The sequence below is a fragment of the Pituophis catenifer genome, unplaced genomic scaffold, assembly GCF_029215685.1.
Source record: "Pituophis catenifer annectens isolate HBS135680 unplaced genomic scaffold, rPitCat1.0.hap2 SCAF_1, whole genome shotgun sequence".
Taxonomy (NCBI): domain Eukaryota; kingdom Metazoa; phylum Chordata; class Lepidosauria; order Squamata; family Colubridae; genus Pituophis; species Pituophis catenifer.
In genome coordinates this window covers 68,976,414-69,004,235 of record NW_027256881.1, presented here as the reverse complement: position 1 = coordinate 69,004,235, position 27,822 = coordinate 68,976,414, and the positions used below count along the sequence as shown (strand labels likewise).

The 27,822-nt window shown below is 36.7% G+C and overlaps 1 protein-coding gene across 1 annotated transcript in view; it reads right to left on the bottom strand.

Annotated features, from left to right (window-relative positions):
- The window catches only part of NID1 (nidogen 1), a 49,546-nt gene that overhangs the window by 10,637 nt on the left and 11,087 nt on the right, over nt 1-27,822 (bottom strand). The window contains exons 2-15 of the mRNA XM_070950781.1: nt 25,921-26,220; nt 24,968-25,197; nt 23,516-23,931; nt 21,953-22,102; nt 21,062-21,313; nt 19,644-19,844; nt 17,027-17,269; nt 15,119-15,262; nt 13,810-13,938; nt 7,630-7,773; nt 6,633-6,755; nt 4,467-4,682; nt 2,248-2,420; nt 91-217 (exon numbers count right to left, since the gene is read on the bottom strand). Of these exons, the coding sequence (XP_070806882.1) occupies nt 91-217; nt 2,248-2,420; nt 4,467-4,682; nt 6,633-6,755; nt 7,630-7,773; nt 13,810-13,938; nt 15,119-15,262; nt 17,027-17,269; nt 19,644-19,844; nt 21,062-21,313; nt 21,953-22,102; nt 23,516-23,931; nt 24,968-25,197; nt 25,921-26,220 (2,848 nt within the window). The remainder of the gene's footprint in view (nt 1-90; nt 218-2,247; nt 2,421-4,466; nt 4,683-6,632; nt 6,756-7,629; nt 7,774-13,809; nt 13,939-15,118; nt 15,263-17,026; nt 17,270-19,643; nt 19,845-21,061; nt 21,314-21,952; nt 22,103-23,515; nt 23,932-24,967; nt 25,198-25,920; nt 26,221-27,822) is intronic.

Below are 27,822 nucleotides of genomic sequence, written 5' to 3'. Positions count from 1 at the left end.
AGTGTTAACTGCAGAAAATAATCTTCCATCTTTGAAAATATACATTGGATTCAGTTTGATATGGTGAGGAAGGAAATCTATAATTCCTACCTGTCTTTATGATGGATACTGGCTCTCCTCCACCAAGGCTTGCTCTACTGATAGATGGGCTGCTGATATCTGTCCAATAAACCATCTTCTCCAAGCAGTCATAAGCAACTCCAATAACAACTTTATCCTGCATTTTAGACAAACCATTATAAACCATTATATCACATTTGTAATGCTAAAGAAATGGATAAGAATTTAGTGGCTTGAAAATTCCACAATGAATAATAAAGAGACTAGTGAGGAAATTCAAAGGTTAAAGCCTTATATCCTAGTCCAAATCAAATTTAGGAATCAGTCCAGGTGGGTTAAGTGCTGCCTTCTGGCTTAAGGCAATACCCAAGATCAGAAACAAATTATATTGCAGGAATAGAAAAGGAATAGGTTGTGTCACCTAAATCTTGGGACCCCTGTAAGCCCAGCTAAAAAACTGAAGTGACAGAACAGTAGGACTACTCTACCTTATTATTTCAGTCTTTCCCAATTTGATAATTGCAAATGAAAAATCTCATGATGAGACCTTAGGATGTCGCCATCTGCCAGAATGTGTGAAGTCAATTGTCTGACCTTCTATAAGGCAGGTTCCTATATTTAAGTGCCAAATACCAATTATAGATAGATTAGGCTTCTGGAAGAATCAGAATAGATTACACACAGTCACGAAAGAATAACTATTCTAATTAATATTAATTTGAGCATAAAAATCAATTCCCCTCAATCTTTGTGCTTGATAAAATTCTAGTTTCCCTCTATCCTTTATCTGCCCGGAAGTTACTATCTTTATATTGCTTGTCTTCTCTTCTCCATATTCAAATTTATCATTCTAACACCTGTTGTCATTGAAACAATACTGCAATCAACTAAATTTCCTGTCACTGTTTAATTAGCCTCTCAACTTTGGGGGAAAAAAAGCTATGTACAAACATGGCATGAGTACTGGGAATGAAGGAAAAATGAATCTTTGGTTGAACGTGCAGGATCAATGGTTTCTATTACCTTTTCAAAAAAAATATAATGCTAGCATTTTTCAAGGCAGAGAAATGGATAACAAAGATGATAGAACTTGCTGAGATGACTGCTTTAATTAGAGATAGGACATTGTATAAATTTAAGGATGATGGGAAACTCATTGATTTTTTGTGGAAAACGGGAAAAAAGGATATATGGTTTTAAAAATTAGAATAAAAACAATAGATTATAGAGAATTTTTTTTAAAAAGAAAAGAAATTGTATTTCAGACATCAATACATTAGAGAGGGTTCAGAGACATTTTACTAGAAAAGTACTTAAATCTTCTGCTCAAAATAAAATTCTCTATACCACCAGGCTTGATATAAAATTCCCTATACCATCAGGCTCCGACCTAGGCTTAGTTCATAAGATTATTTACCAAAAAGTCCTACCTGAAATGAGTACTTTAATTTCAACCATAATAACACAAGGGCTATCAATAGATTCAAACTCAATGTAATTCGCTCTACCCTGTTTCCCTGAAAATAAGACATCCCCTGATAATAAGCCCAATCGGGCTTTTGAGCGCATGCGCTAAAATAAACCTCCCACCGAAAATAAGCCCTCCCCGAAAATATTTAAACAGAGAGCTGGAAATCAGGTAAGATGGCAAGAGGAGCCCCATCTTGCTCCACACACCCCAAAATAATAAGACCTCCCCAAAAATAAGGCCAAGTGCTTATTTCAGGGTTAAAAAAATATAAGACAGGGTCTTATTTTTGGGGGAAACACGGTAATCTTGATTATAGGAAATATGATTTCTGCAATGGAGTAGTAAATGTCTGGAACATTCTACCTGATCCTGTTGTTAGTCTTTCTAATCCCCATACCTTTCACCGTAAACTGTCTACCGCGGACCTTTCATGTTTCTTAAGAGGTCCCTAAGGGGGCGTGCAGAAGCGCACCAGCATGCCTACCGTCCCTGTCCTACTGTCCCCATTTATATGTAACCATTCTATGTGTTTATGGCTATGTTTTGCCTATTTATACCCTTTTGTTTGTGCCAATTTTTTTCATGTGTCCATGTCTATGTCTATACTGTTGTTTCCTTGTACTTGTTGATAAACAAATAAAGATAGATAGATAGATAGATAGATAGATAGATAGATAGATAGATAGATAGATGTATCATGTTCATGGTATACTTACTGGCACGTACAGCAAAGCTTTTGCATCTGATTTCTTCATAACATTCCCCTCCAGAGGGACATGGTCAATCTTCCCACTCTGTGCAATGAGTAAGTGGCTTCCTGGAGGCAGGGGAATTGCATCTGGTTTTACTGAAGGTCCAATTGTAACAGGAGGAGCAACTGTGCCCAGACCTTATTGACCAATAATATAAAACACATATTACTCAAAGACAAGACTTGCCATATCTACAAGGCCAGGTAAACTTACTGATTCTACACAAGCCTGGCAATTTAGCACATTTAAGCTATTGCTACAATACATGCATAGGAGATTGCAATTTGGTGCATTGTTATTTGAGATTTAGGTCCAATGACCTTAGCTGCCCTAGTCTCAGATTGCAATGCATGTCTCTACCACAAAAAGTGATCAAATTCTAAATGCAAAACTTAATAATGATTACACCATTGTATGCATGCATCATCAAACTTGCACACATAAAAACCTATAGCATATAAATGTTCATTGCATGCTACACTTCTTGCTTAAGAGATGTAGCCATTAAAAAACAAAGGTAGCCAATCCACACATTAATGTGCAATACTGAAAACTTATTTTATTTCTCTTACAGTTGATGATTTATTTATACATACATACATACATACATACATACATACATACATACATACATATATATATATATGTCTTCTTAAGTTTTCGCGGGTGTGCATATGCAAAAAATTAAAATCTCGGGTGTTTTCCCGAGGGAAAATACCCGAGATTTTAATTTTTTGCACATATATATATATATATAGGTCTTTGGTTATTCGGGTCTTCTCCCACGTAAAATTGGAAGTGTCTTGGCGATGTTTCAACGAAGTCTCATTCGTCATCTTCAGTCTGGTGTTCTCGGCTTCGTGCTTCCAGGAGCAAGGACCACGGACCAGAAGCCAGACCACAGCTGTATCATTAGCCCCTTTAAACTCCTCCAATTCATACATGAAGCAGACTGACACCCACCATGAAGAGGTAGCACGGCCACGAACACGAAGCCAAACAACAGCAACACAGCTCACCAGCTCAAATTCCCCTGCTACTCAGACTAACCCGAGCACAACCAAGCCCCCAACTAAACAGAACACACACCCATCCAATCAGAGCACAGCCAAACCCCCAACCATCAGAACACACCTCCACCCAATCAGAACACAGCCAAGCTCCCACCCAATCAGTTCATACCCCCACTGGCAGTTAAAAGGAAGAAACAGCTGCGATCACACACATTGCTCCTAGAAGCACGAAGCCGAAGACACCAGCCTGAAGATGACGAATGAGACTTCGTCGAAACGTTGCCAAGAAACCTCCAATTTTACGCGGGAGAAAACCCGAATAACCAAAGACCTACATACAAACACCCGTGAAAACCTCAGAAAACAAATATATATATATGTACGTACGTACGTACATATGTACATACGTACATACATACACACAGCAATAAATTTTAGGTCTGAAGTTACATTCCTGTGATCCCAATCGTGCATTACTAACAATATTAAAAACATTGGACAATTCAGAAAAACCAAGAAGGATGCTCTTCCCCAATTAATGTCCACTCCTCAGACATCCATGGGAGAAACACAGGAATCAATTGATGAAATGTGCATTATGATACCTCAATACAAACCACATGAGTTACATGTTTATGTCTGACATCAGGAAGCAAGTCCAAAGTATCAAAGTTTGATATGTGCTGTGTCAATATATGTTTCATCATTGTACCAGGGACCTATGATTTAACTTTCTGTTACCTACTACGGCAGTGTTTTTCAACCTTGGCAACTTTCAGATATGTGGACTTTGACTCCAAGAGGAATTCTGATAGTTGAAGTCCACGCATCTTAAAGTTGCTAAGGTTGAGAAACACTGAACCAAGGTAAAATGCAGAATTGACTGGAAAACTTATCCAAAACGTTTCATGCTAACAATATTTTACATTTTCTTCTGCAGTTTCTATTATTGGAAATACAAATCTAATTATAAAATACAACCAAATAATTCAAATCACATATATAGTATAAATGTACCTTTCACTTAATCACAGAACTTTGATATACAAATAACTGCAAATATCTCGAATTCATACATATCAATCTTCTTAATTAAATTGAAAGTAAGAATAGGCAAAATCTAAATGAAGAAAATTATTGCACTAACTTATTAACTTAGAAGCAACTTACATGGAGGTTGGATACCTGGGCCACTTCTAGTACCATCCATCTCATTACCATCTCTGTCCACACACCAGCAGTAACCAGTGCTAGGATGGCACTGGGTTGGCAAGTAATTCCCATAGATATCACACTGGGGAATAAATTGGCCAATTGGCCTAGGCCCTCTTGGGCCCAAAGCCAGAATTTGTTCTTGTTCTCTTTGACATTTGGTCTTCTCTACTTCTGTAATAAAAAGAAGAAGAAAATGTAAAAATTCTTTTAATTTTATTTCTATTAGGTGGGTTACCTAAGCCCATACCCTACCCACACGAGTTCTTCAAGGTCAGCTTGCTGTTTATAATTGCAGGGAAAAGATACAAACTTATTTTTTTTCTTTACACAATATGCATTTAAACTTTGGATTCACTACACTAGGAAGGCATGGGGGGGTCAATGGTTATTAGCTTTCATCGTAGTGTGACGGTTTCTGAAGACCATCTGCTGGCTTACTTATGGAGTTATTTGGCCACTGTAAGAATAGACCAGAGGCCAGAGAGCCAATCCAGCAGTACCTTGCTTATGTCTTTATTCTTTCTCTTTTTCTGGAGGAATAGTGTTTCTAAGTAACTATCATTGTTTTCTTTTGGATTTTAGGGGAGCGGAGCAGAACAAACCAATTGTTATTTTTTCCACAGCTGTAAATAATATATTTGAATAAATTAAATTCAGAAAACATCTGAGTATTAGACTACAAAGATACTCAAGAGAGATAGAGATCCAGTAAGGCTGTTCCTATGTTCTTAACTATGTGTGCCCTAAACATTTTTAGATGAAAAGATCCTAGCAGGATAGCTGTATATTCTACAGATGTAGTCCAACCCTTCTGGAGGATATCAAGTTGAGGTAGATTGGTGTAAAATGAGTCATCCTTCTCATGATAGCTCTTGGAAGCAACATGTCATTTTGAAGTGATATTCTTAAGAGAAGTTCAAAGAAAAATTATTTTAACACTTCAATATTAGGAGGTTATAATTGAAATCCATTCACTTTTACCTCTGTTATAAAGAATTACCAATTTGATGCAATTTTTTAATCAACAATTCATTTCCTTTGTGAAGGATAACACACTTTACAGTTGATGAATGGTACTTAGTGATAATACCCTCTAGCCAGTGTCTGGATTTGTTTCTGTATGGTAAATAAAGTCTATGAAGAGAAAGAGGTGACAGAATTCAGACAGCTGTTTCTTTTTGAAATCAAACAATAGAGTGTGAGGGTATAATGAATTATAGACACACTTAGTACTTTTTAGAGCGCTACTCTTACATCAGTACCTCTTTTACTGGCAAGCTGGATATGTCCTGAAGAGATGCAAAATTCTGCAACTTCTTTAAAGAATGAATTTGTTAAATGAAAACAATTTCTGCATTGTAGAATAAATACTTTTGTTTAAGTTTAAAGATGCAGAAAGCTGTGTTAAAATATTTCAGCTGTAATACTGTTGAAAAACTGTAAAAAATATTGGTAATAGAAGTATTGAATATGACCTTGTAGTTCTATCTTACAGCTATATATATCAGAACTGGATGGCTGTTTTTTCATTTCCTTAACTACAAGGAACAATTATCAAACAACAATAGATGGAACAGACAACAACAGATCTGAAGAAAGAGCAAAAAACAGTATCAAATAACTATACCTTAATCAAAGCTTGATTAATCACAGTATGCAAAACATAATTGCTGCCCATCTACTATTCCATGGAACTCAGTGATGAAATGTAAAATGTGTTACTACCAGTTCTGTGGGCGTGGTTTGGTGGGGGGATAATGTGACTGAGTGGGCATGGCCAATTTTTTTTTTTTAACTTTTAAAACCTCTTCGGCTGAAGAGGTTGTAAAAAAAATATTTTTAAAAGCCTCTGACGATCCCAGCTGAGTTGCCTGATCGTCAGAGGCTTTTTTTTCTTTTAAACGCCTCTGACGATCCCAGCTGAGTTGCCTCAAAAAAAAAAACCATTTTTTTCTACAACCTCTTCGGCAGGGATTTTTGCTACCGGTTCTCTGAACCACCCGCAGCCATCGCTACTGGATCGGGTGATCTGGTCTGAACCGGGAGCATTTCACCGCTGATGGAACTACTCTTTAGCGCTTGCACTCTAAGAAAGTTTTATATATTATTCCAAAGGTTTACCTTGTGGTGCACAGTGGAAGCCATCTCCATGATAACCTGCTTTGCATTGGCAGCTAAAGGACCCTGGGCTGTTGTAGCAGACAGCATCTGGATGGCAACGGTTCGATTGACATTCATCTACATCTATTTTTTTTTAAAGAGAAGAATAATACAGGATTTACTGTAAGGCTCTTCCATGCAATATCTTATTGTAAATCCTCTGCAAAATATTTGAGTCTGCAATCCCATGGACTTTTCTGTGCAGAGAATCAAGGCACAGTGCCTACTGAGTCAAATAATATCAAACTATTTGTTTGATCATTCAGAAACAACATTTATGCACATAGGTTTTGGGCATGCTAAACGGCTCCAAGATAGTTGTAACTATCTTAATCAACAATTAAGATACTTTAAAGAGGAAAAAAAGTACAAAATTGAATATGCCAGTATCCTGTGCATCTTCTATACAAATAAATAAATTGTTAATGGCACAGTAAATTCAATGGGAATCAAATATTGGAGAAACATTTAATTTCCCCCATTAACATAAAATAATGCATTTGTAGTAATATCACAATATTCACAATCAGATTATTTTATAACTGTTAATATTGAAATTAACAATTGCTATTTGCCTGCAAAGCCTGAGTATTCTAGATGGAATCTGTGAACTTTTGATAAGTGCAACTGTTAATAATTGGTTATTTCTGCCTTTTTAGAATTTCTGAAGATATATTTGTAATTAATAACATTTTCATATAAACTGTCATTGCACAGCATGCCTCACATTTACTTTCAAAAAATTAATATAAAAATAACTTTTAAAAAATATGGATTGTAGAATACTTGACCCCAGCAATAAAAAAAGCTTCTTTTGGTCCATTTCGGTTATTTTCTTCAGCACGTAAAAATTATTATGATAAAAGGATTGAACACAATTACCATACAACAGAATTGTATGTATGTAACAGAAGACCAAAAAAAGACAAAGAGGAAAGGGAACAATGCTATCCCTCACCTTCGCAGAAACGTCCATCTCCAGAAAATCCCTGAATACATGCACAGATATAAGAAGATCCACCGGAGTAGATGCAGCGGGCACGTTGGGGGATATCACATGTATGTGAACCTCTCAAACAATGATTCACTACATGGTCAACAGCTGTAAATCAGATATGCATATGTAAAGAAGATTAAAGTTGAAGCTTTTTCTTTAAAAAAAAAGTTCAGAAGATGATGAAAACTGAGAAAAAACTGAGTACTGTAGAATTTTTTAAAGTAATCTTTCCAAACTGGGATTTCAAGATATTGTTAACTTTATACCTTAGATGTTGCAAAATTTGGGAGAAATAATAAAAGCACTGGGTAGCCAAATTCTTACATAGAAGTGTAAAGTGTGTTATGGCATCTAGCTAGTACCCATGTCACCAGTACTCTGTATTTATTTATTTGCTAGTGTTTATCAGATATATTTTGGTTTCCTTCCTGTCAGTCTTGCAGTTTATATATAGATGCTAGAGTCATCTTTTGGTTTAGCTGCTTCTTTTTACCAAACCCTTGCCACATTTCCTGCATTCTGCTTTTTCTCAAGCACAGATTCTCACATTCCTGGTAGCTTTTTCCATCATTTAGTTCATTATGTTATACAAATTTATTTGATGTTTCCCTTCTCTACAATTCAACACAATTCCATACATTTTGCTGTTTGAGACAGTAGTCAAGGTGACAATCTCCAGACGTAGAGAAAAAGAAGCGTGGCAAACTTAGTTTGTCCCATACTTCTAGCCTGCTGATTTGTCATTAACAGGGCTAGGAGATCTCAGAGAATCCAACATTTGCTATTCATAATGTGTTATGAAGAATTTTTCACCTTACTTTCTAAATTATCTCTCCCACCTTCCTTTTCCCATGGCATCTAGACATGAATTTTCAGACAGTATTCTATTCCTGTTTGAAAATGAATGGGGAAAAAGGAGAATGTCGGCTGTACCTTACATAATAATCTGTATCTTGAACAAGAGAAAAAACACCAAAGATGATAGCCATTAGAGAGAGAGAGGGGGGGGGGGAGTGTCTGTCTGTCTGTAGCAGTACTAGCATTTATTCAAAATCATTCCAGTAGAGTTTACCACCAGTTACTGTTTTGCACCTGGGGAAGACAGACAGATACTGTAGATATGCACACAATATATAGCACAATATTATAACCTACTTTTGTTCAAATATATTTTATGACAGCAGCTACAGAGTAGAATATGTTTTTGAAATTCTGCAGTATTGCGTGCAACATTAATATCCTGGAAATTAATCAATTATGCATAATTCAATACATAATCAAAACCTCAAATGCAGCATTTTCTTTACATAATTGCTGAGTAGCAATGGCTCCATGTGGAGAAACAATAAAACCATGAAAGGGCTCTTTGCAAACTCTGGTTGCTTATACAAAGAATGATTTACTCTCTTACGAAAATTTAAGCCACTGATGACCCAGAATTACAATTTGGCAATTGACTATAGCTGCAACTCAGTGAGATATAAAAATGTTGGCAGATTAATGAGTTTTAAACAAATACAGAACATTTCCAAACTGAATAGTCATCAGTCATTTGGGAATTAAATTGTCTCTAAAATCTGAGAGAAACTATACTATTCATAAAACGATACATTTAAGGAGCATGTCATTAACATTCTTTTTAAACTCTGAAAATCTTCATCTATACTGTAAAATATCCAAAGGCACATTGAACCTTACTTAATTTTTTCTACTATGAAAACAATTTTCCATTTAAAATAATTAAGTAATGAAATAAATATATTCTACAATTAATTAATTAAATCAATTATTATTTCCAAAATATTTTGTATGACACTGGCAACAAATAAGGCTATGTCCAATGTTGGCTATACATAAGGAAAATATATAGTGCATATATAACACAGATTTCTCTCCTGCTGCAATTCTTCATGACTTCTTGTAAAACCTGACATATTCTCCCAATAAGACAAAATTGTCCAAGTTTCCTATACAATACTGCAAAGCATATCTAACTGTTTTCCTTTCCTTCAGAGCTATGTATCTATTGGGTCTGATTCCTGGTGACTAGATGGACAAATGATACAATCTCCACTTGTATCGAGCTATAGCCCACAGTATTTCCAAGGTGATCTGAGGATCTTCCTCATCCTTTAATCCAGGTGATTCTTTTCCTCTATTTCCCTCAACTTGAGCAAGCATAATAGTTTGTTATGTCAATCAGCTCAAATCATACTCCTAAAATCTGTGAGTTTCTGCTTGAAGCAGTCAGTTTTATTTAGTCCAAGACCATTTGATTAGCTACTTTGGGTAGCCAATGGTAATAACCTCAGGGACATAATTCAAAGGTATCCATCTTCCTTCTTTACTACTCAAAAACACTGCTTCAAAGTTTGGGGTTGTTGTTTTTGTTTCTAAATGGCTTCAGTATTGTCCGTCTACTTTTTCTGCATTCATCTGTCTCTTTTTCATTTCTCCTGTGCTTTCTCTTTAATAAACCTATCTTAGTTGTAAATTTTCTTCTGATTTTGTTATAAGACAGCTCTCTATCTGTTTAGCTATTTTCTTTTATTCCTTTGAGTTCTGAACTGAGGTGTATTACCTTGTGCTTTCTAGTTTATACTTTAAAATGCTACATTCAGTCATTGTACAGCTTTCGTCCTCTTTTTCTTCCCTGACTATAACAATAGCATCTTTTGATGGGTACTTGGATCCTTTCCTCTTCAAATATTTTTTCCTCTTTGGTTTTTTCATTATTTGACGCAGCTACTCAGATTCACTTTTGCATAAAGTAAGGATAGCAGATCTGTTCCTTATACTGATCTTATCTTTTGACTGTAGAGCAGGGGTGTCAATCTTGATTTCATTGAGGGCTGCATCAGGGTTGTGTTTGACCTCGGGGGGCTGGAGTAGATGTGGCCACAGTGGGCATGGCCAGCTTGGGATCACTCACGTTGGGGGCACCTATGGTAGTCTGAGCACTCTGCCAGTGAAAACGGAGCTTGGTAGGGCCTCCATTTTCACTGGCAAATACACCGTAGGCCAGTCCTTCACTGTTTCCAGGGTGGCCCTGAGGGCCAAATCTCCATGGGCTGGATCTGGCCCCCGGACCTTGAGTTTGGCACCCCTGCTGTAGAGACTTGAGGTCACACTTTTCTGGTATAACTGCTGGAAAAACTGAAAACATTTTTTTTCATTAGAGAATAGATGACTATAACTCTGGAAACAATGCAAATCAACTTTAAAAGAAAAGGGAAAAACTATGTGTGAAGAGAGGAGGCTGAGTAAGAAGTGGAAGGAACTCTGTACATCAGTAACTAATAGATAATGCATTGTAATAGAGGTTTATCTAATTAATGACAGTTCAGTCCAGGGTACAGGAAGAAAAGATTCAAAATATTCAAAAGAGAGGATTTACTTTAACAAGTAGTTACCTTCTACCTTAGTGGTAGAAGAGGGCTGGAAGTTCTTGTTGCATTTCTAGGAGTCTGTATCAAATTCCTAATTCCTATACTAAACTTCCTGATTGGTAATTCTTGATCATGTCCTTCTGAATGGGGCTTGACAGTATAAAACACTTCAATTTACAAGAAGTATTTTGTAAACTATTGAAGTTATTTGTTGCTCCTCAAATAACGATCATAACAAAAGTTGAGCTACTTTAAGACCCAAATTATTTGGGGTCGTGTGAGGCATAAATGTGGCTGATTGTCTAGGGTGTTATATCCCTTTCTACCTCCTTAAATATATACATGGAGTCCTCAACTTATGACTGGCCACTTAGCAATTGTTCAAAGTTACAATGGATTCTTACAACCCAATTTTGAAGTGCTGACATCTGCAAACACAGATCACATGGTTGCATTTTGGGCACTGGGCAACCAGTTCATCTTTATGGCTCTTTGGATCATCCCGTGGTCACAGGACAATATCTTCCTACACTTCTTGCTAATTCCCAGCATTTAGTCCCAGTTTTTGGCAAAAAACTGTCATTAGATAAGATGGATTCACTTAACAGCCACTCTGGAAAAGGTTGTAAAATCAGGCAAGGCCAGTTGTTACTTAACAACTGCAATGACTTATGACTGTAATTTCAGGCTCAATTAAGGTCTTTAAGTCAAGGACTATGTATATACAAAATACAAGTTGTCTTATACTGCACTAAAGCCCAAAACTATCTCCAGATTTCAGAGGATATTTTTTTACTTCCTTCCCCTTTACTAAACATACAGTTAACTAAACAATTGCATTTGACAGGGAGAAAGAAAAAAAATAATTAAAGACATGCCTAGCTACAGCCAAGCACTAAACTTTCTTCCAAACAGATGTTGAAGCTACTAAAATATAAGAAAGGAAATGTTTAATATAGCTGCTTGGCAGACAATAAAAATTTTTTCAGACTAAAACTTTAGAAACCTTATCACATATGCCTTCACTATAAACTATCCAGTCTCCCTTTATTCAAAGTTTAATCTTAACTCAGCCACAGTTTTATGTCTCCTCTTTCCTCAATACAGTTCTTTAGGACATTTTTAATATAGCAAATGATTTATTCAGTAAAGGTTAAAAAGACACTTCACCACAAATTCTGCTGGGATCACTTTGTATATTTCTCTACTAGAGGATCCATGATAGAACAAATGTTATTAGTTATGAAATCCGAGACTGTATTAATTTTTCCTACTTAATTTTTTTTTAAAAAGGAGCACAGGTATTGGTTCTACTTTTTTACATGCATTTGTTGATTGAGCACCTTCCATTTTCCATTATTTAGCTGTTAAAATCTCCCAGGTGCTCTTTGCCAAGTGTCCTCATCTTCTCTAGCAATACCGCAATGACCCAGAACCACAAAGCAGAATGGGATATTTTTACACATAAACAACAGCAGAACAAAGACCATAGTTATCCACAAGAGGAATAAGGGGAATGTAATTGTAATAAAATGTTTTGCAATACAATTTCTGCCCCTTATCTACCTGTGTAAATGGAAGCATGGCGGGATGGAAATTGTATCATGAAAGGTACAAGGTACACCAGATTAATAAACCAATGACATAGAGGTGAGGGCTACTTTTATTGTACAGGTAGTCCTCACTTAATAGGGACTAAAATTTTCGTTGCTAAGCAAAGCGGACATTAGGCAAAATGTCAATTGACTGCACTGCCTAGCAACAGCTATTCCACTAGTCCCTGTTTTAGCCAATAGGCTGGGATTGCACACTGTTGTTAGTCCCAAAGTTGCTTTTTCAAGAGGCAACTGGACTTTCTGGTTTTTCTTTGAAGATGTTTCGCTCTCAGCTTCTTGGATAAGAAGCAAAAAATATTCAAAGAAAAACCAGAAAGTCCAGTTGCCTCTTGAAAAAGCACCTTTGGGGCAACTATGACTCCTGGATGACTGAGAACCTCCGTAGACATACACTATTGTTAGGTGAGGACCTCATGCTTCTCCTACTCTGCAGTAGTCCCCTCTACTTCAATTCCCCCATCTCCCATCTCTATCCTCTTCTGTCCTTTTGGTCATCCTACACTCCATCACCTACCCCTACCATCACCCACCACTTCCAGCCGACCTTTGGTATCTTCTCCCTCTCATTGGAGGAGCCTCTGGCTGTAGCAGCTGCTGGACCTGTCGCAACCTCGCAAGCACACTTCATCAGCAGCGGAAGAAGATGGTGAAGGTCAGCTGGAGTGGCAGGATTAGGCAGCAGCAGAGTGCCTGGTAGCCAAAAGGGCAGAAATGGAGGGTGCTGGGGAGAGTTGAAGTGCATGCTACTGTTGTAAATGCCAAGTGACTACAATTGGGACCAGAGTTTCTATTGTACGTCGTTGAACCCAATTTTTACAGCAGTTGTTTTGCATGAATCAGGTAGTCATTAAGTGAATCCAGTTTTCCCAGTGGATGTTTGTCTGCTGACCATTAGCAAAAAGTTTGCAAATCAGAATCATGTGATCACCGGATGCTGCAACCAGTTGCAATAAATTGCAATTATGTGACCATAAGCACCATAAATGCAACTTCAAGTCATAAGTTCCTTTTTCTGCGGCATCATAACTTCAAACAGTCATTAAACTAATGGCTGTAAGTAATGGACTACCAGTAGTACTTTCTTTAACTAGTCTGGATTTCCCAAAACAACAAAGGAGGTTTTGAAATAAACTTACCTATGCATGTTCGCCCATCATCTGAAAACTGATAACCCTCTAAACATTCACATCGGAAAGTTCCCGGCTGATTATTACACACAGCATTACTGCCACACACTGTTGGCTGCTCCTGGCATTCATTTACATCTGTGTAGAAAAGTAACATTATTATTCAACTGTCACTCACAATTCTTTAAAGAAAGAGCACGATGTATCTGTGTTTAGCTTTAGTTCAGCTGAAAGGCCATCTCTGTTTTCCAAGCAAACCTGTTACAACAGAGATTAGAAGCACCAGCCAAATGACTTGTCAAGACATAAGTGATGAAGAACGTAGTATCTGATTTTGTCAGATTAGAATATCAGGGTGTTTTTATTCCATCTGATTCTTACAGCACAGTAATTTAATATCATGACAACATCAAGGTGTGCACAAGAGGGGATGGGTATTTATCTTTAAACCCAAAGTACCTCAGAAGATTGCAGCCTTGCAGAAGATGAATAAATTGTGGAGGGACATGGCTAATCCATCCTTTTTCTCCTAGTCACCATGCTGTTCAAAATTATCTTCAGATTGCTGTGTAGCTGCTGTGAAAAATTCTAAACATAACTCAAGCAGGACAGCAGCAATTCTGTACTGCCACTCCTCAGCTCTGATACACCATCTCCCAAGAAAGCATTTTTGTTTTCTTAAAACAACAATTGGCGCAATAGCTATTATTGCAAATCACCTTTAGTTTGGCCCTGAGAAACCGCGAGCAAAAGTCAAGGCAGTATTAATTGTATGGATTGACTCGGGTTCCCCCCTCCCCCACCCCTCATTTTTGCAGATGATAGGTAGGAATTGAATTTTATCTTCAGCATTTTTACGGTGGCTCCCATTTGGATTGCATTCCTTATGGATATGGGCAAAAGACCATTTCCAATCGGAACAAAGGATTAAACATTCTTCCTTGGTTCTACATTCCCAATCTGGGTCTACTTTAAAAAAAACTCCCAGCAGGAACAGGTCAGATTATACAAATAACCTCTATGTGTATACTTCACACATAGTTCTGCCCTAATTTGCCCTAATTGGGCTTCAGGATAAGCAGAAATGCTATAAAAAGATATTATATAGAGTACAATTTGATCATATTGCTATTTCTGTTGAGGAAATCAGGTGTCTTTCTGTTGGCACACATATACAAAGGGGAAATATATCAGAATTTGTCATGTATAGCAACTTTATAACAAATAGCAAACAGCAAAACCTAGATTCTGAAAGTGAATACAGTGATGAAAAATCACATTGATTTTACATATGTCCTATTAAAAATAAAATTCCTACCATAACATGTCCGTCCATCTCCTCGGAACCCCACTGAGCATTCACAGGTAAACTGATTGCCTGTTCCTGGACGACAAACTGCATTAATGTCACAACCATGGGTGCCTATGTAACAAGGATTGCGGCTTACATCACCCGAACCATCTGCCAAGAGACCATAGAAGATACTTTTAAAGAAGATTGTCTGAAAAAATAATCTTTCTACATTTGTGCTCTTGAAAAAGTGGTTTAAGTTAACATTGAACGGTTTCCAGGTCAATAAGATGCCGATGGGTGTAAAATCTGGACAGCATAGCTTTTAAATGCTCAGCAAAAAAAAGTTTATACTCCTCATGTTTGTAAAGGTTAAGATAAACTATGGAAATGTATCTTAAAGGTAATGAACAGAAGCTCTAAGTTCTTCTAGGCCCATGATGGCGAACCTATGGCATGCGTGCCAGAGGTGGCATGCAGAGCCCTCTCTGTGGGAACGTGTGTCATTGCCCCAGCTCAGCCAGCTGGTCATCGGGTTTCTGACGTGTGCATGCACGCCTGCCGGCTGGTCATTGGGTTTCCACCATCACTGTTCTAGGCCCATATATTATTTCTACATATAGAAACTCTAAGCATTTCTCTCAGTTCAGAATAACTATAAATATAAGTTTAATAAATAATAACTATGACTTAATAGAGTGAATTATAGCTGTATTCACAAACAGCATGCTGCATTTCTACTCAATTTTTCTGCAGTCCAATTTTGTTACCTATCCCATATGGATGGTTTATCAAATCCAGCTTTTAGAATTCTGTCTGTCTGTCTGTCTGTCTGTCTGTCTGTCTGTCTGTCTGTCTCTATCTATCTATCTATCTATCTATCTATCTATCTATCTATCTATCTATCTTCCAGTCATAACTCAGCCTGGCTTCTGAACAATTTTAATCATTTTAAAATGCAATCATTTTAATAATAATATATCATTGTAGTCAAATTCCATTATGCAATGACTTCATAAGTGATCTTAAGCACTGACATCTAATAAATGAGTTATCTTACTTATGAAATTTCATGGTAGAATGTTAAAAAATCAGATAGCGAATATTCAGAAAGAAAATATTCTTTAGCTATACCCAAACAGTAAGGTATTTCTCATTTAAAGAAGTAATCCATATGCACTTACATGGAAATAAGCCTTACTGAAATCACTGAAGCTTACTTTAGAATAGCCATATATAGGTTTGTATTATTGTCAGTGTAATAGGTCCTTTAAAAAACAAACTGCTTTTATGTCTGTTCTTAGAAGATCAGAAAATCAATAGCGCTGTTCATGAATCAACCCATTCTGAAGTGAATATCAGAGAGCAGAAGAAAAAAACATTCTTCATTTGAAGAAAGGTTGAATGATTGGGTTTTCTAACTAGCAAAAATATCACTAAAGGAGCAAATAACAACAATTTATGAATTTATATATGGGGAATGGATAGTGAATACTTTTTTTCTTATATTACTAGCACTCAGGGATTTACTGGATGGCACAGGTAGTTCAAGGCAGGCACAAGAAAGTAATTCTTCACTAAAATATATATGGAATTCATTGGCACTATACAGTGATGGTCACTAGCTTAAGTTACTTTAAGCAAAGATCTGTGAAAATCATAAAGAATAGAACTGTTAATGGAACTTCTAGGATCAAAGGCAATATGTCAGAAACTAATTTTAGAAATGAACAGCAGGAGGCTGACTGTTGCCTTCAGTTATTACATCCTGGAGATGTTTGATTTGACTCTGTGGGAAGCAGGATGGTGGATTAGCAAAGAGAAGGGCTCTTTCATATGGACTGTTGCATCTGAAAACCCACAAGTATAAAATCAAAGACAGGCTTCTATGCAAAGGCAGTGGAAGCGAACCAGGCTAACTGTCACCGAACGTACCAATTGGGCCAATTGAATTGCTCATTGCATATCGCAAAATCTGTTCCTCTTTGTTATATAAGACAAAGACACTGTCCACTGATAGCTGCTGAGTGGCTGAATTAGAATGATGGGAATCATCATGGATGCATTCATCAAACGAAATAGTTTGTCGCCATTGATAAGAAACTGTGTATGTTGGCGATACTCCATTTCTTTCTGGCTCCGTCACGGTATACTCTCTGGTAGAAGAGGATGTGGTAACTGAAAATAAATTCATATTAATAAAAATTAGCGACACTTGAATATATTTCATTTAACATAAGAGTATTAAACTATGACAAACAATCTAGCTCTACAATGATGGGGCCGACTCTTGATAATTCATTCACAGAAGACTCCAAAAGACATCTTGTTCCTACTGACAGAGGAAATGGGGTGGGGGACTTATTTATTTTCTCGTGCCTCCGCACTCTTTAGTCACATTTCATGCTGCTTTATTGCTATTTTGCTTCTTCAGAACAGCTTTTCAGACTTACAGGGAGGAATGTGAAAAACAAAAATTTTTTTCACTGTTTCTTTCTCCACTATGAATTGTGTGTGTGTGTGTGCGGGGGGGGGGTTGTCCCAATTCATTCCTTTATAAAAGGCTAATGTTTATTTTATCTTTTTTATATATTTATGCAATAGTTTAAGCCAAGGCTCAACAATATCAATCAGCTTGTGTTTAATTTATATTCAGTTCACTTTTATTCAACTAAAGACATTAACTTTGCAGTGTTGCAAAATGTAACTTTTTATATTGCGCAACTAAAGACTACAGCTGACTTGTTCAAAATGTTGAACTGGGTTAAAGAAAAGCAGTAGATCTCCTGAGACAAGTGTTTCCCAACCTCAGCATCTTTGTGTAGATTTCAGTAGAATCTTCTTAAAATAATCCATTTTTCCCATCAGGTTTCATAATAAAGCAGAAATATTTCCCATTGCATCACACAATTCAATTTTTGTACTATGTCTTGTTTTGCAATCTTAAATTCCATCCATCAAACAAATGGATGTTTTTGAGAGCAAGCTCTTAAAATCTATGAAATGGTAAACAGCACTGATCATAGGTCTTACAGATCTGGACTATAAAAATCTGGACAATTACTAGCTGTCAGCTAAGAGGCACAGAGAACTCAACACTCTCCTGTCATCTAGTGGTCATCTGGATTTTTGCAGCCCACATCTGGTCAGTCTAGCACAGTGATGGCTAACCTTATCTGGACTGAGTGCCCAAAGTGTGTGCATGCGAATGCAATGCGTGCACGGCCCTAACACATGTGCCCCACCCTCTGCACATGTATGTGCAGCCCCTGCACATGCCCTGTGCATGCACCATGGCCCCCCGTGCATGCCCCACCCCCACATGTGCACACAGGCCCCCCGCATACGCCCCACCTCCTGGTGTGTGTGTGGCAGAGACGCGATGACCAGCTGGCTGGCGGGAGGTGCGCGCGCTTGTGGGCAGAGCTGAACTGGGGCAATGGCTCGTGTGCCCACAGAGAGGGCACTGTGTGCCACCTATGGCACACGTGCCATAGGTTCGCAATCATGGGTCTAGCAGGTCACATCCTCAGTTACATGAGTGCAAATTGATCAGACTTGAGTAGTGAACAATTTCATTACAGAAAGGTTTGTCTGGCAAAGTCTTTTCAGTAAAGCATGTTCCACACAATGGATGTTTACATTTAAATATAGTAAGAACAATGTGAAGTATCTTTTTTATTGGTAATTATAAATGATCACATAAGGTTTCCTGGAATATAAATTGGGGAAATAAAAAAAACTGTGGCTCTCCCAAAGCTTTGATTGAAGAGTTCCTGGGGGGCGGGGGAATGATTAAATACAAACTGTGTCGAAATAAACTGCATTTGTGGAGTGTAGTTCTTAGCATGTCCCTCAAAATTCCTAATCAAGATAATCCTTTATTTTGAGCATATGGCTGGAAACTAATCATTTTGATCAAAATTTTTGTTACCAAATATAAAGGTAATTTGTTGGCTAAAACACTGCAATAAATTAGATAACTTCAATGTCTTGCTACAAATCAAAGATACACGATACCAATTATATAATTATACATGATGCATTGTGCTAGCCTGCAGATATAATACATATATATGGGGGGGAAATAATGGAACAAAATACATGTTTAGCAGAATTAGCAGAAACTGACTTATCTACCCCCTTTTCTCTCAGCAACCCCCAAGCTCCCCCAATCCAACAACTCTGCCAAGAATTCTGAAACTAGTAAATGCCTGACTAGTTAGGAAAATCTTTGAATAAAAAATGGTTGTCATTAATCATATCAGTTATCTCCTTTCTTCAATAGTCCTTAAGACTATTTGAAGGAAAGAGTTGCTTTGAAGGGGGAAGGGATGAGAAGTTAGCTTTGAACACCTGTATTTTGCATACGTTGATTTGGGTTCCAGCCACTTAATGTCAATTAGTTTCATAAATGGTGTGATATACCTCCTGTGGTTAAAAAGAGTTCCAGTCTGGAGAGACCAGAGACTGAATAGATGATTTCATCTTGCATTAATAGATTTGGCTGCAAGCTTTCCAAGCAACAAGCCTGCAAATGTATTTAACTTACCCGAACTAGAAGAGTGATATAGCTCAGTGTAAGGTTCTATATGGACAGATGAGCCGAATGGGATCTCAGGTACTTTGCCTTCAAGTTCCGTGCTGATTGTAAGATGCCCATGTTCATCAATCCCACTGAACTTCTGCTTAATTATCAGCTTTTCATTGTTGTTGAGGAATGTAACTTCTGCTTGCCTTGTAAACTCGCCACCTAGAAGATAAATTACATTATGTTTTATTTATCTGTTGGAAGAGCCACTCTCTATGTTGAAATATTAACCTTTAGTCTTGGTTCACCTAACCAGCTAAACCTTAAGTGGATTGTTTGCTTTTGGTTTAGTATCAGGGGTGGGATTCAGCCAGTTCTCATCGGTTTGGGTGTACTGGTAGCTCCAATGATCAGCAGAGAGTGAACCGGTTTGCTCCGATGATCAGATGGGCCCACCCACTCTCCCCTGCGCTATAACCTACCTATATTTCTTTTGTTGATAGACGCGGCAGAGCAGATTGCCGCGTCTCAGCTATTTTACTGACTCTGGATTCACTAGAAGGTAACTTTTGGTTGTAATGTGCATGCGCGGAAGCGCAAGTTTGGTGCGTATGTGAGTGAAGCGCGCATGCAGCGAACCAGTTGTTACAACTGGTGAATGCCACCACTATTTAGTCTTATGTATATACACCGCTAACTGTGACTTTGTTAACAAGCTGTAGTTTATATGTCTGAATTCTAAGAAAATTTAACAATTGTTTAAACAAATCATGTTTTAATGTGATTATGGAATTAGATTCTGCCTACACAACCCAAGGTCTATTTTTCTTGCCCATCTTTGGACCCACATTCTCGCTTTCTGCTTTTGGTGTCTCCTTGCTTTTATTATTATAATGGCTTGTTGCACAGTCAGCCAGATGTTTAGACTGGATTTGGCATTTTATCTACCTATTGAGTCCTTCCCAAGGACCTGGGATAGGCAGAGGTTGTTATTAAAGGTATTCATCACAGGCTGTAAGCTGTTCCAAAGTAAAGCTGTCTTTTGCAATTGACTGATGGTGATTTTGTCAGTCTGATGGGGTTTAAGTAGTGCTCCTGATGTTTTTGGGCTGCACCCAAGAGGCCTGTTACTATTGACAGTATTTTTTTTCTTTCTTTTGCTACAGTTGTTTCACTTTTATTTGAAAGTTTTTGTATTTTATGATTTTTTTTAGTATGTTATGATGATGATTATATTTTTATTAATAGGATGGGGGAAATGGTGAAAAAATAGTTCATGAAAGAAAAAACAGTATATTATGGTGTAGTTTTGCTACTTGTCTTCTTCTGAAAATAGTTATAATGACCTTACAAAGTCTCCCCTATGAGAATGTAGAAATCATCACAAATATTAAAACCTAAATATAAATATAATTTTGAGAACAAATGTTAGAAATTACCAGTAACGCTGAATCCATTTTGGTAACCTTCCTGTTCTACGGCAAACATCCATCCAATGATACCCCCAATGGAAGCGAGAGGAAGCAAGGAAAAACCCAGAGTTTCTGGAATTGTGCTAATGGCCGTGTACGCACGGCCATGGTTCATCACAACATATGAGTGGAGGTCGGTGTTCTCAAATACAACTGGTACTGGGTTGTTTCCAACAAAGATCCGTCCTTTGACTTTTCCATTGACTCGCTGAGGAGAACCTGGTAAAATAAAACAGGAAACTGTAAGTATTGTATTCCTGTAATATTGTAGATCTTGGTTAATGTGATGGGGCTCAAGGTTGACTCAGCTTTCTATCCTTCTGAAATCAATAAAATGAGAATACAGAATGTTGGGGGCAACATGTTGACATTGTAAATATTGTAAACATTGTAAAACACTGTAAAGAGTGCTGTAAAGTACTATGAAGTGGTATGTCAGAGGTCTTCAAACTTGGCAGCTTTAAGACTTGTGGACTTCAACTCCCAGAGTTGTCGTATCTAAGTCTATATACCACTAATTGCTATTGCTATTAACCAACTAGCAAGTTGTGTTCTTTTAATAATAACTTTAAGAACACCAGGAAAATGTGGAGTTAATTCCTTTTTCAGATTAACAATTTTAAAAATAATTATGTATTAATTTGAAATCCTGTAGTAGCTAGTAACATTTTCTTTAATCATTTCAGAAAGTTAAGTATGTCAGAGTTCTCTACTATATCCTGGACTGGATATTGTACAAGATCTTGCACAGTGCCTAGTCTGCTCTAAGAGAATAACATTTACATTCGCCAAAGAAAAGACACTTCAGAAAAATGCTGTGCAATATTTTAGATATTTAACTTGGAAACCAACATTTACCTTCAGCTACACATTGCCTGCCATTTCCTTTGTAGCCAACAATGCAACTGCAACAAAAGCCACTTGGGTAGTCTTTGCAAACAGCATGAACTGAACACTGATGGCGGTTGTTTGCACAGCTTTGCTGGACATCTGTATTGTAACGGAACACTGTAGACAGAGGAAAAAAATACAATGCTTTCTGTGGAAGACTGGTTAAGCTTGCAAAATTTTAAGAGTTATGGTGTCTTTTATCTCCCCATTTTTTAGCTATAAAATGTACAGAATGCAGAACCACATAATATAGGAGTATGTTTCTTATTGTAGAAGTAATGTCTCCTGAATTACTATTGGCCACATTTAGTTCTTCAGCACCCAAACCTCTGCCGGTTGTGAAACAGAATAGAAATTCAGCCTAGTAGAGCCAGAAGAAACAGATCCATGGCAAGGTCCAATTTTACAATTTTTCACTTACTGATAGCAAGATGCTTTTTTTTAATCTCTGGCACCAGACTTTCTCTTGCATTGTTCCCAGACTGTCCTCCCTCAGCAGCTGCCTCTAGCCTCCACTCTCCAAGCTTTTAAAAATATTTTGCAATACTTTGAGTTGTTAGGTGGTGCTGGTATTTTTTACTATGAATTTTAATCTTCATTATTGCCTCCATTGAGCAATGAGATATAATCCAAAATGAGAAGACATATGTTTGACAAGAGTACATCTCTATAATGTGCCTCAATTCATGTCAGGATTGTTTCAATGGACTTTGATAACAAAGAAGTATACAAGTTATTCACAGTGCACTACTAAATAGTCCAGCTCTTTCCCTTCAGTTAGTTAACAATGCTATTTTCTCTATCTAATACCAGGATTGCAAAGCTTTTATAAGCTCTACAAGGTAGACTAAACTAAAAAACCAAAACCATATAGGGCAGGAGTACTTTTATTGAAACAGCCTTAGTAACAGAATCTTGCAAATCTGAATGTGCTTCCCCCTCCTCCACTTTATATTCTTGTGAACTAGAGAGGGGCCTCTCTGAAACATTTACTCAAACTGGTTTCTTGGAATGGGTTCAAGCAGTTCTGATCATTGCCTTGGTAGCAGTTCTTCATCCCGTCCTTCAAAGCCATTCCCTGTATCCTGAACAACTTTTAACTTTGCAATGTTGGGAGAAGGGTTATTTTCTTAGGCAGCTAAGGGCCACAAGAGGCAAGTCAATGGCAACATAGCATTGCATAAATTCCTAATGTTTAGGAGGAAGAATTTTGAACTGCAGGTTGCCTCTCCTAGCCGAATTAGTAAATGGTATATTAAAGGCAGCTCACATTGGAGACATGTTTTGTTCATCAACAACCCCCAAATGAGGACTTTTTTATATGATGCAAAGTTAGCAAGTGAAAGACATGCTGTGAGACTTTTAACACTTCCTATGCCCATGCATATTTAGAAACTGTTGGGGGGGGATTCTTTCCGATTTGTTGTTCATCATACAATGGACAAATAAATACTTTTGTATCTCATAAAACAGCCTATAGTACTGTATTTATGTAAGATAATCAATAGAGATTTTTCTAGGTGATCTTACCAATTCCAGTTTCATCATCTTCTTCTACTTCAATAATCTGAGCATGCTGGTTGGGAAATTGGTGGATTGGAAACTGTAGAGGTGGATTTTTCCCTGTTGGGAGTGGAAGTTTAACTGGAGGCTGATCAGTTAAAGTTTGGTATGGAAGCTGCAAATCATCTTCTATTGCTGGCTGAGGTAAGCTGTATCCAGTCTCAAAATTATCTCCTCTATCAGAAACATCATAGGAGACTTCTGGATGGCTTATTTCAATGGGATCTTGTTGAAGAATGGAAGGGTCTAGGGTCACTTCCTGGAATTGCTCATAGTCACTGTATTCTACACTGGCAGGAGACTGAGTACCTTTGGCCGATAGGATATCATTTGAGCCACCAATCTCAAATGCCCAAACTCCAGGTTGTCCCAAATTGCTGGCCCTAAAAACAAAACAACAACAAAAAAAATCTAACTATACATTACTAACTATACATGCTCAAGCATTGTAATTTTTTTTTATATTTAAAAAAAATAAGTTCCACACCACAAATTACAAATATAGCTGGGGTAAGATAATCCTCATGAACTGTTTTGTTCAACCCTAAATGGGGAGGCCTGAGCATAAAAATTATTGGACAAGACTAAATAATATTTAAGGGGTACTTATGACCTTAGAGAAAGTAAATATATAAATATAGTAAACACAAATATAGAGAGCACACCACAGACCTGAATTTTAGAGAGATAGGAAATTCATTTCTGTTTAATATATATTTTTATTTCAAAGTCATGCTTTCCAAGCTGCAGAATAAAAGCTGGAAACTTACAATTGTTATCTATTTCTTGGAACCGGTATTGTCTGAGGAAGTTCAACTGAAGTTCCCAGAAAGATAATGAGCATTTGGACTGGGAAATGTTATAAGCCTTTCTCTCTTTGAATAAAGAAAAACTATGCATTGCTTTATTATTTAAAAAAATAGTAGTGGTATAAAGTTTTTAACTAAATATATTTTGTTCTCTTGTAACTTTTATCCCAATAAACATGCATAAGGTCCACACTGGCATTTATTATAGCAACACATTGCTTCAGGCTAGCTCTGAATACACCCTTGCAGTTTCCAATATGAAATGCTACTCACATGTTATTAACTTTGAACAGGTTCTGTAACTTCTACGTAATGTATGTAGGGACATCTAATATGTTCACACACACTGATACCACCATACCTCTTCCTCCTCTATCCTCTTTTTGTCTTAGTTGTCCATTAGGCTATTCTTTTAAAAAAACCTGTCTCTTACAATAGGAAAAGGATTATAAATTCTTAGCTACCGGTATCTCTCCACCTACAATTTTGGAGTCCTTCATGTGATGCAACTTAAAGAGTAAAATTTTATTCATAGAAGAACACTGTCAAGATTTATAGAATTACTAGAAAATAGAAAATTATTTTGGAAAAAATAATGAAAACCACATACTTGCACAGGTTCCTAAGGATCTCTTCATCATTAGCAATTATATTGTATGATCCAGCTTTTTCCCATAAGAAGTAATATGTAGAAGGTTGGCTGAAGCCAACAGTTGCTGGGACAAGTATGTTATCATTTTTGGAATGTGTACTATAGAACTGCAGACCATCTTCTGGATAAAGGAAAACTGCATAGGAACTAGAATCAGAAGACGCTAAAACAGCCTGGAATGTGTTTCTCTGTGGGGAAGATTTAAATTTAATTTGCAAAAAATTAAAAAATAATAATTAAATACCTGAATGATATACATTTCATAAAAGAAGCCATTTTAAGTATTTATTGCAGAAGGCAATAATAAGCTTACCCATTTTAGCATGCTCCAGTTCCACTCAATTTCAAGTTCCCAGAATTCCTAGCTAGCATGGAATTCCATATTACGATGCAGGCTAGAAATTCTGGGAGTATCTGAAAGTTCCAAATTAAGAAAAGCTGGAATACAGAATCAACACTTTAAAGAAAGAAAGCTAGAAAATTTAGAATTTTTATAAGAAACATTAAATTGTTCATGCCAAAGCAAGTTTTTCTCTAAGCACTGAACATCACAAAGTTGTATAATTCAGAAATGAGCAAACTCCCTTTCATAAGTCATTATTTATTAAACTGTTTTATTCTATTTCCAAAATATCTCAAAGCAATGAAGAAATAATAAACAGTATTCAAGTGCAAAAACAAAATGTAATTGAAATTAAATTAATTAAAACATGAAGAGAGCCTTTTTTTCCTGAGAGATATATATTAAATTCCACTTTAAGGTTGTACTCCTAAATTTCTAGGAGATAAAACCTAGGTAGTTTCAGTGAGAATTAATTCTCAGTAAATATGCACAAAATCATCTACACTTTCAGCATTAAAAAATAGTCAGTGAATGAATTTTTTTCAGTGGTAGGCTGTCACCTGCTTACCTTCACTTCTAAAGTAGCATCTTGTCCAGATCCTACATAAGGAGCCACAGAATCCCAGGTAACAATGACAACACTCTCTGGATCAAAGGTAGTATTTGGAAAGCCCCTTTTGATGTACGTGGCAGCAAGTTGGAGGATCTCAGGAGAAGAATCTTCCCTGTAATACACATTTCCATGTCTACCTGTAGTATCCAAGTCAGCATAAAAGGGAGCAAGACCTCCAAAACTAAGAGGAAATTGACCAAGATATTCGTCTTCTCTTGATGGCTTACTCACTGCTATGATGCCATTAGTAAGAACCTAGTTAGAAGAAAAAGTATGTGTTGCAAATGCTCAGATATAATGCAATCAAACAATGCTTACCTCCCTTTTTGAAAATATAAAAAATCTAAGAAAATTGTGTATTTGCTTATCTGAATAATAGGCAGATTGTGTATTTTCCAAAATGAAGGAATCAGCCATTGGTGCAGGAGTGCTGAAGGCAGTCCAATATACAACCTGAAACCATCACAGCACTGGCAGAGCCTAACTTGAATATTTGCAATCCTTATTGAAACTTAAGGCCATAACAAATGTTACTCAAGCAACATTCTTTTTATCATCTAGCTTGATGAAGGAGTCAAAAGCATAAATCTTAATGTATTCTTCAGGTTGGCCTAAAGATATAAGGTTATCATAATATGGATTTAATTTAGTTCATTCGACACTCAACACTTTTATTTTTTTGTATGATACTATCTTGGGTAGCAACTTCACTTATAGCATTAAATGTATAAAACAGTCAGGAAATATATAACTAGACTCAAATAATAGAAACCAGTATTCCACAACTCCAAGTCAAATTAAATAAACTCCTTTAATACAATTGCAATTAAGAGTAGAATTTCATAATTGTATTCCGCAAAGTTCAGCATTGATCTGATCAGAGTGGAACTACAGCTCTTTTCAGACATATAGTCTATGTGTTAAGAAATTCTATCTTGATTTTTTTAGGCATTCATGACATGGACACTATGTTTCTGTTAACAAAGCCTAAAATATTTTTAATTTCTTTTTAAGCAACTGCATGACACAACTGGCACTTTATTTGTCCTACCATTGAGAACCTTTTGACACATCCTGCCAGGGTGGATAAAAATCAATGATCTTTTTTAAAAAATCAAAAAAATCAGATTTTTTTTATTTAAATCGGATTTTTTTTATTTAAATTGGATTTTTTTGATTTTTATCAAATTTATTTTAATAAAAAACTTTTGGGGTAAAAATCTATTGTAAGATAGTTTTCTATTTAAGATACATAAATAATTTAGTTTATTCAGCATGAAATGGAGCTAAGTTATGTAGCATGAGGCTGTATATTCTGCAACACTGGGACTATCGGTGAGTCAACAGTGGGTCAAAGGAGTAGCAGAGATGACAGTTGCTCTTTAAAAATTATGTTTTAAATCGAGTTGATTTAAATCAAGCCTTTTTACTAGTGATTTAAATTGCGATTTAAATCAACTCGATTTAAATCAAATCCACCCTGCATCCTGCTAAAGCAAATCCTCGCCTTCATTTGCTTTGATGTGATGTGATTGTTCCCTTCTCTTCCCAGAAAGCCCTGGTTGTACATTTTTATTTTATATGCTTCCCTGTTGGTTAGAGTGGAATCCTGGTCTCTGATGTGCTACTTTTCTATTTACGAAGAACTGCTTTCATTTAAAAAAATCAATATAGTTATGAATTTAATAAGATTACGTATCATGTTTTCCTTGAAATGTCACTGTCTGCTCCACCACTTCAGTGTTCTAGTACAACTTCATATATATGGGGGGAGGGGTAACTACGGGGTGTGGGATATTTTCCTCCCATGTGCCAGATATAACAGCGATAAGGCCCGCGGGAATCAAGGTCGTCTCA